This window comes from Hesperophylax consimilis, chromosome 10 (genome assembly GCF_061612785.1).
Source record: "Hesperophylax consimilis isolate HC1 chromosome 10, BYU_Hcon_1.0, whole genome shotgun sequence".
NCBI lineage: Eukaryota > Metazoa > Arthropoda > Insecta > Trichoptera > Limnephilidae > Hesperophylax > Hesperophylax consimilis.
The window spans coordinates 203,155-220,098 of NC_142845.1; the positions used below are offsets into that span (position 1 = coordinate 203,155).

The 16,944-nt window shown below is 35.3% G+C and overlaps 1 protein-coding gene across 1 annotated transcript in view; it reads right to left on the reverse strand.

Annotated features, from left to right (window-relative positions):
- The window catches only part of LOC149420125 (uncharacterized), a 40,250-nt gene that overhangs the window by 13,385 nt on the left and 9,921 nt on the right, over positions 1–16,944 (reverse strand). Inside the window, exons 7-10 of the mRNA XM_089636307.1 lie at positions 8,863–15,843; positions 7,212–7,469; positions 4,649–4,775; positions 4,229–4,494 (exon numbers count right to left, since the gene is read on the reverse strand). Of these exons, the coding sequence (XP_089492433.1) occupies positions 4,229–4,494; positions 4,649–4,775; positions 7,212–7,469; positions 8,863–15,843 (7,632 nt within the window). The remainder of the gene's footprint in view (positions 1–4,228; positions 4,495–4,648; positions 4,776–7,211; positions 7,470–8,862; positions 15,844–16,944) is intronic.

Sequence of the window (16,944 nt, forward strand, 5' to 3'; positions counted from 1 at the left end):
TTACCCGCAGAACCATTTCGTCCAGTTCTGACCAAGAAGAGGTTGATGGTTGCTCTATAAATGATAATCCCCCAGTTCTTGAAGATTTTGATAGTGATGATAGCGATCTAGTTGATGATGAAGATATTATTCCACTGCCTACAACATTTACCCGCAGAACCATTTCGTCCAGTTCTGACCAAGAAGAGGTTGATGGTTGCTCTATAAATGATAATCCCCCAGTTCTTGAAGATTTTGATAGTGATGATAGCGATCTAGTTGATGATGAAGATATTATTCCACTGCCTACAACATTTACCCGCAGAACCATTTCGTCCAGTTCTGACCAAGAAGAGGTTGATGGTTGCTCTATAAATGATAATCCCCCAGTTCTTGAAGATTTTGATAGTGATGATAGCGATCTAGTTGATGATGAAGATATTATTCCACTGCCTACAACATTTACCCGCAGAACCATTTCGTCCAGTTCTGACCAAGAAGAGGTTGATGGTTGCTCTATAAATGATAATCCCCCAGTTCTTGAAGATTTTGATAGTGATGATAGCGATCTAGTTGATGATGAAGATATTATTCCACTGCCTACAACATTTACCCGCAGAACCATTTCGTCCAGTTCTGACCAAGAAGAGGTTGATGGTTGCTCTATAAATGATAATCCCCCAGTTCTTGAAGATTTTGATAGTGATGATAGCGATCTAGTTGATGATGAAGATATTATTCCACTGCCTACAACATTTACCCGCAGAACCATTTCGTCCAGTTCTGACCAAGAAGAGGTTGATGGTTGCTCTATAAATGATAATCCCCCAGTTCTTGAAGATTTTGATAGTGATGATAGCGATCTAGTTGATGATGAAGATATTATTCCACTGCCTACAACATTTACCCGCAGAACCATTTCGTCCAGTTCTGACCAAGAAGAGGTTGATGGTTGCTCTATAAATGATAATCCCCCAGTTCTTGAAGATTTTTTGGGTATTCCTGGAATTACCTTGAATAATCCTCCAAAAACGCAGATGGATGTGTTGAAATTGTTCATAGACGACGATTTTTTAAAGTTTTTGGTTATCGAATACAACAGATATTATTATCAAAACATCGACCGACTAAAATCACAAACCAAAGGTATCAAATGGAAAGATATCACCATTCCGGAAATGAAAAAGTTTGTAGGTCTCATAATATTCATGGGGCTAGTACGGAAAGACAGACGGAATGAATATTGGACCACAGATCCTGTTTTAGAAACGCCGTTTTTCGGTAAAACAATGTCAAGAGATAGGTTTAACCAAATATGGCGCGCTTGGCATTTCAATAACAATGAAGATATTACTGACCCATCTGATCGTCTGGAAAAGGTAAGATCTATAATCAATCACTTTGTTGAAAAGTTCAAAAACATCTACAAGCCAAAACAGCAAGTCTCATTGGATGAAGGCATAATACCATGGAGAGGAAGACTATTCTTCAGGGTGTAGAAATGCTGGAAAAATCATAAAGTACGGGATTCTCGTGAGAATATTATCCGAGAGTGATACAGGATATATCTGTAATTTTGAAATTTACGCTGCGCAAGGACTACAATTCATTGAAACAATCCAAACTGTAGTTTCGCCATATACTGATGTCTGGCACCATTTGTATATGGATAACTATTATAATAGTGTCGACAATAATGTTGCGCTTTTACAAAAGAAAATAAGGGTTTGTGGAACCATTAGAAAAAATAGAGGCTTACCTGAATGCCTAAAAAAAACGGATTTACAGAGAGGAGATACAATATTCCGTCGGAAAAATGATATATTGTTACAAGTTTGGAAATCCAAGAAAGAGGTATCTCTCATATCTTCTATCCATTCTGCAGAAATGAAGGAGAGCCATAACGTCGACCGAATGACGCGACAAAAGATTATCAAGCCAAATGCCCTTATTGATTACAGTAAGTATATGAAAGGCGTCGATCGTGCCGATCAATATTTATCGTATTAAAATATTTTGAGAAAAACCACGAAATGGACAAAACGTGTGGCAAAGTATATGATAAATTGTGCCTTATTCAATTCTTTTGTTGTATACAACTCCATTACAACTAAAAAGATTAAATATAAAAGATTTTTATATGACATTGCCTTCGAATGGACTTCCGATTCGATTCATGAAGAAGTTATTTCTGAAGATCCAGGGCCATCGACATCTTCGTGGAAAAGGGCTCCTTCTCGTGACCCTCCCGGAAGGCTTTCCATGGAGATGCGCAAACATGTGATAGCCAAAATTGAAAGCAAGGGAAAGAAGAAATTTGTTCAAAGGCAATGTCGTGTCTGTTCAGCGCGCAAGGTGCGTAGTGAAACATGCTTCATATGCAAATTTTGTGAAGTTCCCCTACACAGGGGCAAATGTTTTGAAAGATATCACACCCTAAAACAATACTAATTTTTATTTTACATTTAGAAATAATTTTTGTGTATAATTTGTAAAATAAAGGATGTTATGTAAAAAAAATATTATTTTTTTCAAAACTTTCCTACTTTATGTGAAATTCTGCACTAGTTTAACGATGAAGAATACATTTCTAAATATAATAAAATAAAATGAAATAAAATAAATAATTTGCAAAAAGAATTATTGAAATCAAACAAATATTTTTGAAGTTATCGCAATTTTTCTAGAGGACTACGTTAGCGCGAAATTACGCGAAAAATCACCCGTTACCAGCACTAGGGCGCGGCCGAAAACTGCCCGATCACAATGTGTTAACATAAGGATCAATTTTTGAGTAATATTTAGTGGTTCTACATTGGACTTTAGACACGATCCCCAGCATACTATGTTATAAGAAAGTCGAGATTGAACTAAAGCAAAATAGACAGTTTTTAATTTCTCTTTGTCCAATATGTGTCGAAGTTCTTTAAAAATAAATGTAAGTCTCCTGAAATTTAATTTACTTTGTTAACATATTGATATGGTTATTCCATCTTAAAAATGTATCAATCTTTATACCTAGATACATGATACAGTCTTCACTTTCCAAGGGATGGCAATTACAATTCTGCAGACAATTATATACAATTAGATTATGAGTGTCGGAAGGCTGACTTTATGATGATTATTAAATGTCACATATTTAGTTTTTATTTTATTCTTAGTTAAGATTCATCTAACTCATAATCATATTCAGCCAACTCTTTACTGCTCTTAATCCTATTTGATCCCTGAAGGAGTAACCATCTGTTACTTATACCAGGGCGGGTAAGCGGTGGATAACCTCCAGTGCTCTTAATCCTAAGTCGCATTGTTAAAAGCATCTCTTCAGGTTTTACACTCAAATATGATACTAACAATGTTACCTGGAATATCTAACTTACACAAATCATTAATGTAGATTAAAAACAATATTGCGACAGCGTGGTTTTGGCAGAGCGATAGCGGTAGATAAGGACTGATATTATTAAATGTTCTTATGTTTCTAGATGAACTGATTTAATCCTACAGCGTAGCAAGCTTCATAGTGAAAAATACAAAGCTTGTTATGAGAATTTTGATATTTCAAACACGGGGGCTATGGCGCGGTCCTAGAGCTTCTTATAAATACGCCGCAAAAACCAGATCCCTCACTCATTCGCCTCAAGCTCTGGACCCGTCAACACCTACCGGTGCTCGCCCTGCCCAAACTCGTCTCGCCACCTGGAATGCGATTCGCTGTCTGATTTCAACCCGGCTCGCCTCCACCTCCTCTGCTGAAGTCACCCCAGAACGCAGCCCGCCTCGTTGGAGGCCGTCTACCGTTGCCATAGGTGACCCCAAGTGGTTAACTAGGTTTGGTAACTTAGCAGGGGTGCCCGAGTTCATGGGGTGAGGATTGTCTATGTCTTGGTGGTAGATGTGTAAAATACTCCTCCACAAAGCATCCCCAAAGATGACATAGACCCTGAAGGAAATTATTTTCCTTAGGGCCTCCTGTGTAGAGCTAAATGAAAAATGTAATCTCTTACCAATTATAGTAGACAGCCATTTCAAGATGCTTAATAACAACCACATTTTGAAAACAGATATTATATGAAAAGAGACTCTGTGGAGAAAGACTGTGAAGAAAATAGACTGTGAGAAGAATGGATTGCGAGGAAAATAGACTGTGTGGAGAATGATTTGAAAGTAAAACAGACTTTGAGAAGAAAAAAAAAGAGTGGAAGTCTTATTTAAGAAATTTATTAAATACGAATATGAAATTTACCTTGATAACTTCTTCCCTGACTCGATGGAACTGAGACTCAGCCGGGTAGGAGCTCTTAAGGTGCGGCAAACACAGCGAGTTACGCCACTGCAGCTCAGAGAGCCGGTTGTCTGTGGGGGCCGCCTTCAGCTGCCGGTGTGTGCCTAGCACGCCCCCTGTCAGGGTGCTGCTGGCGCGGGGCGTGCAGCCGCCCGCCTGCAGCTCCGTCAGATATGTATTGTCAAACACCTCGCCCTCTTCGTCCGACATGTGTAGTCCGCCTGATTCTGGAAATAACAACATTATTAAATACATTTATTTTAATTAACCATCATTTCTCTTACCATGAGATAATGAAACATGTTTGTATTTGACTTATGCCAGTTGAAATGTATCTGTAGCAAAGTAAGCCTTGGCAATTTCCTGGATTGGTCGACTTACCAGCTTTGTTAGAGTGAGACTTCTTGAACGCCGATGCCAACTTCTTGACTGGAGAGGGGTAAGGTCTCCTGCTGGGAGCCCTGGCGCTGATGGTGTTCCTTCGCATCTCCATCCTCGATTGTGGAAGCTGTATGAATAACACAATCAATTTATGATTATCAATAATAAAGTGGCACACACAATCAACACTGTATTTTTTTTTTCAGAATAATAATTTGTTGGTAAGATTATCTTTATTTTCATACTGTCTTCGGTCTTATTTTCTTTACTTATATCAACAAAATCTACATTAATGAGGCCACTGACAAGTTCTATGGACTCTATTATATATTTTTTTTAAGTATATTTTATTTAGTTATAAAATTTAACATTTTAAAAACATTTGAAACATTTCTTTGTATTAAAAAATTATTTATTTTCATCAGCCAATGATGAAATTGATTTGTAATTTGACATAATCTTGCCCGTCACAAATCTTGATAAGTAATTTGAGATAATCAGCAACAAGCAGGCAAGTGACATATTTGATGCATTCTTGAAAGATAAATAAAATTATAAATAGAAGTGGCCCTAGGTTTGACCCCTATGGTACTCCAGAGAATGCAGAGAATTCCCTAGACCCATATCCGATACTGTCTCCTATTCCTCAAATAGGAGGAAAAAAATTTAGAAGAGGCTTAACCTATTAAACCTATTCTTTACAGGTGAAAAAAATATATATTTGTATATTTATAATAAGCAGTAATTGTTGATTGAAGTACTAGTCTATATTGAATTATTTGGCGTGTTGGAAATAAGCCGACGTAGCTCAGTGGTCTCAGAGCACCTGACCGGACATCGGAAGGTGCGGGTTCAATTCCCGTTGGCGGCATTTATTTTTACTCGGGAGATATTTTCAATTTGTATGGATATTTCAAGCGATTAATTATTGCTTATAATAATTTGTAATTCTATGCAGTTTTCGTAACAGTACGTCGTGATCTACTCGGTCAAATGTCTTGGCGAAGTCCATGTAGATCAGATTGGTTTGATGTTGCGTTTACTCTACTCCTCTTGCCACTCTCTGTGAGAGTTCGAGAAGATTAGCGACGGTGGACTTCTTTGTTTAAAATCCATGTTGATTTCCCCAGAGATACGGTTTAGTTTGTTTGTTCACCTTTTCAAAAATTATTGTATCAAATAATTTTGGAAATATTGACAGTACCGTTATTGTTACCGTTCTGGACTTCTGTTTTACAAAATCGGGCTTACCTGAGTAAGTTTGCAAGATTGAGGAAATGTGGAAATGGAAATACTGAGGTTGAAGATAAAACATATTGGATTGAACAATTGTTAATATGAGGTGGGATTCCATCTGGCCCCATGGCCTTGTTGGGCTCCTGTTCCCGAATGCGTACTTTGGCTTCCTCAGGCTTAATTTTTTCGAGAGAAATTGAACCTGTGTTTCTGGGCACTTCTAGCTGGGCACATCTGGTTATGTACCGATTGATGATGAAATAGTCCACGAATCTCTCAGAAACTTGTTGGGAACATTGGGTTTCATTGATATTCATGAGTCCAATAGAAGTGCCCCTACCCGCTTTTTGCGATCTAATATATATACCCAAAAGGTTTTGGGGTCGTCTTTGACCCCATCTTCAATATCAGACTAATAGTTTTTCTTTTTTGAGATCGGATCTCTTCGCGGAGAAAAATAAATGATCAGATTTGTTATTAGTAGCTTTGTACTTCCTACGAGAGATTCCTTACATTTATTTTTATCAAACCAGACTGGATAGCTAGCATTTGCTTTCCAGTGATCCATTTCCTTTTGTGATCTAATATGACTTCTTCAGGTTTGTTATGCAAATTAAAATCTCCAATAGTAATAATATTTTTAGGTGCTCATAAGATTTGGTGCAGGTATCTCTATCGTCTGTACAGTAGAAATATGCCACACATATGAGCGCAGTGAAATTTGTAGTAATTTTTACCCAAATGTGTTCACCTTCCGTCTCTAGATCACGCATTCTTTGAGCTACAATCGGTTTTCACACCTCAAGACATACATCGTCTCGCAATACGGCATTGCCGCTATGACGGCTGGCGGTGACTAAACTCGAATTATTTTTATCTTGGCGATTTACTTCATACCTATTGTCAAATATTTCATTGTCGTAGACAGAGGAGCTCAACAATGTCTCTGTCAGCCAAATTACTTCGTTGTTTTGCGATAGTAGATTTGTTGTGAATTCGTTAATTTTGAAATTTATACTGCTATTTGCGTTTGTTTCACGTGAGCCTTCCGTGGTTGCGGTCCGTGGGTCCACGGTTGTGGTCCCCGGTGGTGTGGACCTCGGCCAGCGTTTTTGTGAGCACTTCGATCTTCTTTATCAATTCCACTACTTTTTGGTTTATGGAGTCCTGCGCTTCGTTTGATTGCGTGGCCATATTAATTTTGAGTTCTTTTACAGCATTAACTTCCGCATAAAAGTCATTTGATCCAATTTTTAAAATGAAACTGTAATACAACAGAATCAAATAAGTATCCAAGTATATAATATAAGCCGTATGTTATACTCACGCTAGCAGTTGAAGTGATAGAGTTGAGCGACTGATGCGAGCCAGTCCATTCTTCCAGCCTCTTCCTGAGCTCATCATTCTGCTTCTTCTCGTTGAGGAGCTTCTCTCCGACCTTCCACTGCTCGAACATGAGGTGGTTGACGTGTGTTTCATACTTGTTGATCTTCTCGGAATACTTCTTGCAAAGGGCCTCCAAGCCGGTGGTTTCGTCCTTTTGTTTCTCTGTATAGACGGCTATCTGCTCTTGGTAGAGTTGTTTCTAAAAACAATTTAATTAAATTTAACACATGAATTGTTTGTCAAAACTGCATTTTTTCTTATTTACAATTTATTACACTATCAATATTATACATTCCAACATGTAAAATAAAAAAAAATCTGTCATCACAATAATTAGAACAATTTTTTAGTTTAAAATAAAACTCAGTAAAGACCACTTTTATTTTTTATACATAATGCTGACCGGGTTTCGCTACAACAGACATTATGATAAAATTAATTGTTTTAGACCAGTCATTCCCAAAGTGGTCTATATCGACCCCTGCAGGTGGTCCATGTGAATGAAAAAAAAAAAAATGGGGGTACATGAAATATAAATAGAGTCCACGAGAGTGGATCCCATTTAGGCCAATTTTAGGCTAAAATTTTTTAGAAATGTCATTTTTGTGGTTTGATATGGAATAGTTTGATGGAAATTCTGAAATGTTGACGGAGAGGTCAAATTCCGGGGAAATCTCAAATATTCAAATTATCAGTGTATTCGAAAGTAGGGGGTCTATTCAAAACAGAAAATATGGGATTGTGGTCTACTGAACAAAAAAGCTTGGGAACCTATTGCCACACATTTGACACTTGAACTATGTTGTCTAAAAGTGTACATTTTCAGTGATTGTGTGCAATTTATAACTTGTCAAGTACATATTACCAAGATACGATTCTTATAAACATGTTTTTCCTTATACTTCTTCACGCATTATTCAATAGTTTTTCAGGGGACCAATGAAGTTAAGGTAAAAAAAAAAAAAAAAAAAAAATTTAAATGTGGAAATGAAATGTTCATTCAAATGAAAAATATCTGTGTGGTTAATATTAATGTACAATATCTGCGTGGTTAATATTAAATGTACAATAATCTGTGTGGTTAATATTAGAGATGTATCTAGAAGATTTTGATTTGTTTTAATGCAGAAATAAAATAACTTTTTCCGTTACATATATTTTATTCAAATAACTGATAATAAAATTTATCTTTGTACAAGTAATCCCATTATGTAGTACGTATGTATATTTATGTGCCTATTGCCCATTAAATCTATATATATAAATGTTGCATTCGAATATGCGTGTTTCTATACATATTTATATTATATAGATGTCACCTGTGAAGGTAGAAACATTATTTATTTAAAACAGCGCCATCTGTTGGACGTAAAAGCAGCACGCACTATTGTTTCTCTATCTGCATAGACAGACGAGCCACAGCAATGCGTAGCGGGGTTTAGCTAGTAAAATCTAAATTCTTTAAATACGTTAAACTCTGTTAAAATATCTGTTTATGTTTGCATGTTGCTATCTCTGTAGTACATACATAATATTAACCACCAGACCACCTGATAAGCGACCACAATTAGCACGAGGGGGCAGATACTGACCATTTTCTGTTTCATTCTGGTCAGCTTATCCTCGTATTCATTTCTCATGTCGGAGACCATCTGGTTGGTATCCCCTCCGCTGGCCAGCTTGGCTTGCACCTTCTGCTTCTCCACCACCAGCCGCTCGTTCGCACTCTTCAGTTCATTCATTTCAGAATTAATGGACTGAACATTGCGAACTTGAACTTGAAGCAGTTCCATCAAAATTTCATTGTCTTTAGTCATCTTGATCAAATTATGTTCAACGTCTTTCAATTTGGTGCTTTGATCTTCGATGACTTCTTTTAGTTTGCTTATCTCTTGTAATAGATTGTCAACCTCCGCTGTTTTTGAAAGCAATTCTTCATTTTTAGCGCTTAGAAGTTTTGAAGACTTTTCAAATTCATGTTGTACATTTGAAAGTTGCAGTTTTAAGGAAGTCTCTTCATCCTTTAGACATTTAAACGACTGAAGTTTGGTTGAAAGATCTTGATTGATTTGAGCAATAGATGAATTTTTTTCATTGAAATTATCAATTTCCTGTTGTTGGTTCTGTATTTGAACACTGAGTGTTTCAATTTTATTTTGGAAATTGGTGTTGAGATCTTTTAAAACCTCAACTTCAGTTGTCTTTGTTTCAAGATCACTTCTCAATTGCTCCAAAATTTTTTCGTGTAAATTAAGGACATCAAGTTTCTCCATAGTCATTTTTTGTACTAGTTCTTTGAAAATTTCAACATCAGCAGTTTTATTCTTAAGATCGATTGTCAATTGGTTCAAATTGGATTTGTGTGTAGTTAGAACTTCAATTTTCTCAGCATTCAGTTTTTCAACCATTTCATTGAGGGTTTCAACTTCGGTGGCTTTAATTGCAAGATCACTTCTCAATTGGTTCAAATCGGATTTGTGTGTAGTTAGAACTTCAATTTTCTCAGCATTCAGTTTTTCAACCATTTCATTGAGGGTTTCAACTTCGGTGGCTTTAATTGCAAGATCACTTCTCAATTGGTTCAAATCAAATTTGTGTGTAGTTAGAACTTCAATTTTCTCAGCATTCAGTTTTTCAACCATTTCATTAAGGGTTTCAACTTCGGTGGCTTTAATTGCAAGATCACTTCTCAATTGGTTCAAATCGGATTTGTGTGTAGTTAGAACTTCAATTTTCTCAGCATTCAGTTTTTCAACCATTTCATTGGGGGTTTCAACTTCGGTGGCTTTAATTGCAAGATCACTTCTCAATTGGTTCAAATCGGATTTGTGTGTAGTTAGAACTTCAATTTTCTCAGCATTCAGTTTTTCAACCATTTCATTGAGGGTTTCAACTTCGGTGGCTTTAATTGCAAGATCACTTCTCAATTGGTTCAAATCGGATTTGTGTGTAGTTAGAACTTCAATTTTCTCAGCATTCAGTTTTTCAACCTTTTCATTGAGGGTTTCAACTTCGGTGGCTTTAATTGCAAGATCACTTCTCAATTGGTTCAAATCAAATTTGTGTGTAGTTAGAACTTCAATTTTCTCAGCATTCAGTTTTTCAACCATTTCATTAAGGGTTTCAACTTCGGTGGCTTTAATTGCAAGATCACTTCTCAATTGGTTCAAATCGGATTTGTGTGTAGTTAGAACTTCAATTTTCTCAGCATTCAGTTTTTCAACCATTTCATTGGGGGTTTCAACTTCGGTGGCTTTAATTGCAAGATCACTTCTCAATTGGTTAAAATCGGATATGTGTGTAGTTAGAACTTCAATTTTCTCAGCATTCAGTTTTTCAATCATTTCATTGAGGGTTTCAACTTCAGTAGCTTTCATTGCAAGATCACTTGTCAATTGGTCCAAATTGGATTTGTGTATAGTTAGAACTTCAATTTTCTCGGCGTTCAGTTTTTCAGTCATTTCATTGAGGGTTTCAACTTCAGTAGCTTTCATTTCAAATTCACTTCTCAATTGGTCCAAATTGGTTTGGTTTAAATGAAGAACATTGAGTTTCTCTGCTTCAATTTTTTCTACTAGTTCTTTGTAACTTTCAATAACAGTAGTTTTATTTTCCAGGTCGATTGTCAATTGGCAGAAGTTGGCTTTGTGTACACATGTTAGAGCATCACATTTCTCGGCTGCCTGTTTTTCAACCAATTCTTTGAATGTTTCAACTTCAGTGATTTTTTTCTCAAGATCAATTCTCAGTTGGTTCAAATTAGTTTTGTGTACAGTAATAACATCAATTTTTTCAGCTGTCAGTTTTTCAACCATGTCTTTTAATGTTTCAACTTCAGTGGTTTTATTCTCGAGATCAATTCTTAATTGGATCAGATTGGATTCATTTACAGTTAGATCACCAGTGTTCTCAGCAGTCAGTTTCTCAACCAGTTTTTTGGATGCTTCAACTTCATTGGTCTTAGTTTCAAGATCATGTGTCAATTGGTCAAAATTGGATTTGTGTATAGTTAGAAATTCAATTTTCTCAGCATTCAGTTTTGCAACCATTTCATTGAGGGTTTCAACTTCAGTGGCTTTCATTGCAAGATCACTTGTTAATTGGTCCAAATTGGATTTTTGTATAGTTAGAACTTCAATTTTCTCAGCATTCAGTTTTTCAATCATTTCATTGAGGGTTTCAACTTCATTGGCTTTCATTGCAAGATCACTTGTCAATTGGTCCAAATTGGATTTGTGTATAGTTAGAACTTCAATTTTCTCAGCGTTCAGTTTTTCAGTCATTTCATTGAGGGTTTCAACTTCAGTGGCTTTCATTGCAAGATCACTTGTCAATTGGTCCAAATTGGATTTGTGTATAGTTAGAACTTCAATTTTCTCAGCGTTCAGTTTTTCAGTAATTTCAACGAGGGTTTCAACTTCAGTGGCTTTCATTGCAAGATCACTTGTCAATTGGTCCAAATTGGATTTGTGTATAGTTAGAACTTCAATTTTCTCAGCATTCTGTTTTCCAACCATTTCATGGAGGGTTTCAACTTCAGTGGCTTTCATTGCAAGATCACTTCTCAATTGGTCCAAATTGGATTTGTGTAAAGTTAGAACTTCAATTTTCTCAGCATTCAGTTTTTCAACCATTTCATTGAGGGTTTCAACTTCGGTGTCTTTAATTGCAAGATCAGTTCTCAATTGTTCCAAATTATTTTCATATGCATCTATAACTTCCTGGTTTAGCGCAATCAATTTTTCATCAAGTTCTTTCAGAGCTAGAACCTCAGCGGTTTCGGATTCAAACTCATTCTTCATAGTGTTCAGGTTTAATTTATAACTATCCAATTCTTCCAATTTCTCCGCAGTCATTTTTTCCATTACATTTCTCAACATATCAACTTTAGCAGTTTTTGTTTGAAGAATATTTTTTAATTGGTTCGAATTTGCTTCATCTAAATTTAAAATTTCGCATCTCTCCATTGTCAATTTTGCAATCTGGTCTTCAAAAATCTGTATTTGATTTGTTTTAGATTCAAGATAACTTGTCATTTGCTCCAAAATAATTTTGTGTGTACTAAGAGCATCAAGTTTATATGCTCTAATTTTATCAATGGCGTTTTTGAAATGGTCTACTTCACTGGACTTGGTTTGAAATGCGTTTTCTAATTGATTCAAACTTACTTGGTGTAAATTCATGATATCAAGCTTTTCCGTGATAATTTGTTCATTAAGTTCTTTTAATAATTCAACTTCATTGGATTTTATTTCTAGTACACTTTCCAAATTTTTCAAATGTTCTCTATGTAAATTTTGAATCTCAATTGTTTCCAATTTATTTTTTTCGTTAATATTATTAAGAGCTATAATTTCCCCGGTTTTTGTTTCAAGTTTAATTGTCATTTCTTCCAAATTTGTTTTAACTTCAAGGTTTCTCTCGGTCATTTTATCAATCAACTCTTTTAACAATTGAACTTCATTGGTTTTTATTTCCACTATATTTTCCAACTTATTCAAATTTTCTTTATGTAAATTTTGAATCTCAACTATTTCCACAGTATTTTTTTTTTCAGTGAGATTATTCAGAGATACAACCTCATTGGTTTTGGTTTCAAGAATAGTTTTAATTTCTTCCAAATTGGTTTTAACTTGAAGATTTTCTTCTGTAATTTTTTCATTCAGATCCTTTAAAACATCTACTTCAGAACTTTTGTTTTTGAGATCCGTTTTCAAGTGGTTTAGGTTGGATTCGTGTACATCTAAAACTTCAAGTTTTTCAATGGTCAGTTTATCAATTTGATCTTTGAAAATTTCAAGTTCATTGTTTTTCTTTTCAAGAAAACTTTCAAGTTGGCTTAATTCTGTTTTGTGTGAGTTTACAAGTTCCACTTTTTCTGCAGTTATTTGGACATTTATTTCTTTTAAAACTTTAGCTTCGGCAGTTTTCTTCTCCAAGTCATTATTCAATTGTTCTAAATTGGTTTCAGTGTCAAGTTTTTCAGTTTTTAATTTTTCTATTTCACTCTGCACCATCCTAATTTCTTCCTTTAAATCTTCTGATTTTGTTTCATAATTATCTATCAGATTTTCTTTTTGAATAATTTCTTTTTTTAGGAGTTTAACTTGATCATTCGCTGATTCCAATTTCTGTTCCGCTTTGAATTTTTCATGGGAAAGATTAGTGAGAAGGGAATCTTTATTTAGCACAACATTATTTTGGTTATCCTCTTGTTCTTTCAGGACGGTAACCTCATTTTGTAATGATTCCTTTTGTTTGGACAATGTTTCCATTTCATTCATTTTAAGATGTAAATCTTCCTGAAACTTTTTGAGTTCCATATTGGTGATTTGCAAAGAATTTTGTATGTTGTCTTTGTCATTTTGAAGTTCAGTAGTACATTGAGTGAGATTGTTTATTTGATCCTCTTGTTGGTGCACTTTTTGTTGCAATTTCTCATGGCTTTCTGTACAAGTTGAAGTCAATTTTGCACACGTCGCTTTCAATTGATCACATTCTTGAGAAAGGGAATCAATTGCCACATTCTTTGTGTTCACATTCTTTTGCTCATTGTCTATCACATTTTTTAAAAGCAATATTTGTTCTTCCAGCTGGCGCTCTTTGTCTGTTAAAGAGGACACTTTATTTTTGTATTCACTCATGAATTCATCCAGTTCACTTTCTAAATTTATAATAATAGATTGATTTTTCTCAATGATTTGAAGGAATTCCGACTTATCTTCGTGCAATTGTAAATTTTCAGCTAAATAAATTTTCAAAGAGTGTTCTAATTGAATCTTCTCTGTGGAAATATGTTCAGCCGAATGGACTTCAGCCGCCAACTTATTTTGGACATCTTCGATCTCCAGCTTCATTGAGTTATTTTCTTCAATAACTGCAAATTTCTCCTGTAATAATTTTTGTGAAAAAGCTTTGCATTTCTTAATCTTTTCCTGGGAATTGGTCAACTCTGACTTCAGGGACTGAACATTCTCTTCTAGATTAACGATGTTCCCGTTCAGTGCAATTATTTGCAAACTTTTAGATTCTAAATCTGTTTCCAAATTATCCAACTTATAATGGAGCGCATTTTTATGGTTTTCCTTCAATTCGATTTCCTTTGACAAGTGATGGATATTATTTTGACAGTGAATTACTTCTTGTTCTAAATTGTGATTTTTTTCATTTAATAAAATGTTAGTACTTTGAATTTTTAAATTATCATTATTTAATAATGCCACCTCATTATGCAATGATGAAATTTGTGCAGAAAGCTGTTCTCTTTGTTCTGATAAAGTGGATAAAGACTGTTGGAGGTTAAATTTTTCCGTCTCTAATAATGTAACACAGTCTGCTCTGACGGCCATTTCTGTTTCAGTGGCAATTAGTTTTTCTACCAAAGAAAGAATTTTAATGTCTTTCTTTTCCAGCAAATCTTCACATTCCATTTTTTGTTTACTCAAATCGTTGACTGCATTTCCTAACTCATTTATTTTTTCATCATTTTGTAACAAATGGCTATTTAAACTCTCATTGGTTTCTGTTAAGCTAATGATTTCCTTTGATTTTGTTTCAATGAGATTGTTGGAAGTCACAAGATCATTTTTGCAAATTTGAAGTTCATCTTTACAAACTGTCAAGTCATTTTCCAGTAGATTTCCTACTTGGATCAACTTTTCAATTTGGAACAATAGTTTGGATTTTTCTTCTTCGACAGCAATTAGTTTATTTTCTGTATCAATCACCAACTCTTTTAAATTGTTTACTTCATGGGAAAGTGATTGGATTTTAGAATTTTTCAAATCCACAATACTCGAGTGTTCTTTGGTTAAGGTTTCAATAGTCTCAGCGTGAGAAGCCAACTTCTTTTCACTGATCGCACTTAAACTCTCTATAGTGTCAAGATGTAAAGTCAAGCTCTTTTCCATGTTCAATATTTTATTACTCAAACTTTTATTTTCCTTTGCCAAAATATCAAATTCCGTTGAAATGTTGTCTATTTTACTTTGTTTTTCATCACATTGATCTCGATAAAGTACTTTTTCAGCTTCCAACGAACACAACTTCTTCTGCAGTTCGGCTTTATCACTCAGAACTCCTTCTAATTTAGCGTGCAACTCTGCAAGTTGATTTGATTTCTCCAAAATGTATTTATTATGGCTTTCAGTGTTGTTTCTAAACTCAGTTTCCAAAGCAGACTTTTCATCGGTCAACAGTTTAACAGTTTTATGGAATTCCGTTTCAACGCATTCCTTTTCTTTGAGCAATGTAGAAGAGTTGTATTCCAATATTTTAATACTGTTATTCAATACATTCATAAGATCGGAATTATTTTTTAATTCAACCAGATGATTCTCTATTAAGTTTTGTCTATTTTCCAAATCATTTTGAAGGTTAAGTTTTTCTTGATTTGTCATTTTGATTTCATTAATTTTCTCTGTCATTTGTTCATTGAGTTTGCAAAGCTGCTCTTCATGTTGCTTGACCAGATCCTGTGCGGAGTTTTTCTGCTCAACTAATAGTGAAATTTCAGTCATCTTATCCAGTATTTCTTTCTGTGACACGTCCAGTTCACGTTTTGTAATATCCACCTGCAAAACACAAATATTCCGAATCATTAATAAAAATATTTGGCAATTGTTTTTGGGTATGGTGAAAATAATAATAATTATGAGTTTATTCCGAAATGTGGGGAGGTTTGTGCAATCCCACACATCCCATAAAACATATACAGTAATAATACAAAAATATTTGGGGAGGATTGTGCAATCCCACACATCCCATAAAACATATACAGTAATAATACAAAAATATTTCAATAATATTACAATATACGATTACATATATACGATAATGCGATTATATACAATAATAGGAACTAACAAATTCTTTTATATTTTTAAGACGTTAATCATTAGATTGACGGGGCCAACACCTTTCTCTAGTGTGCTGCGATGCTTGAGTCTGGACTCTGGCAGGATTCCACGATAAGGACAGTTTTGGAGCTGTTTGTCCTCTGCATAATGGAAGCACTACAGTATCTGGGAAGGCCAAACATCATACGGCAGGCGTTGTTATACTGCACGCGTAGCCTTTCCATGTTGCCCTACTTAAACTTGGCTCGCATAAGCTCGCACTTATAAAAGGACGTACAAAATGTTAGGAATAGCATTCTTTTTATACGTGGGCTACAAAGTCGGAACCTTCTACTGAGCATATTCGACTTTATGCTGAGCGCTCGTCTTTGCCGGTCGATGTAATTGTGGTCCGTCAGCTTACTATTGATGATGTGGTCCAGATCCTTTGTTTCCTCTACCACTTTTCGAGGCTCGCCGTTCAGGAAAGCTGGTGGAAGGCTTTTCAGACACTATTCGTATCTGATGACCAACAGTGCTGTGTTTTTGGTTTGTACAGCAGGTTGGTTTTTAGCGCAAACAGATTTTTAATAGTATTCTTACATTATTAGCACAGTGTCGTCCGATCTAGCAGCCTACCCCAGCACTATTTAGTCTGTGAGTGAGATCATCCATACATGTGTTAAATAGTACTGGATCCCATTCCTCCATCCTCCCTGTCTGACACCACTTGTTTAAGTAGAATGGTTCAGACAGTCCGTCTTTCCATTTTACAATGTTTTTTTGTTGTGCCGGTGCAAGTGTCTACAATGTGTACGATCTTTGACGGAATCCCCC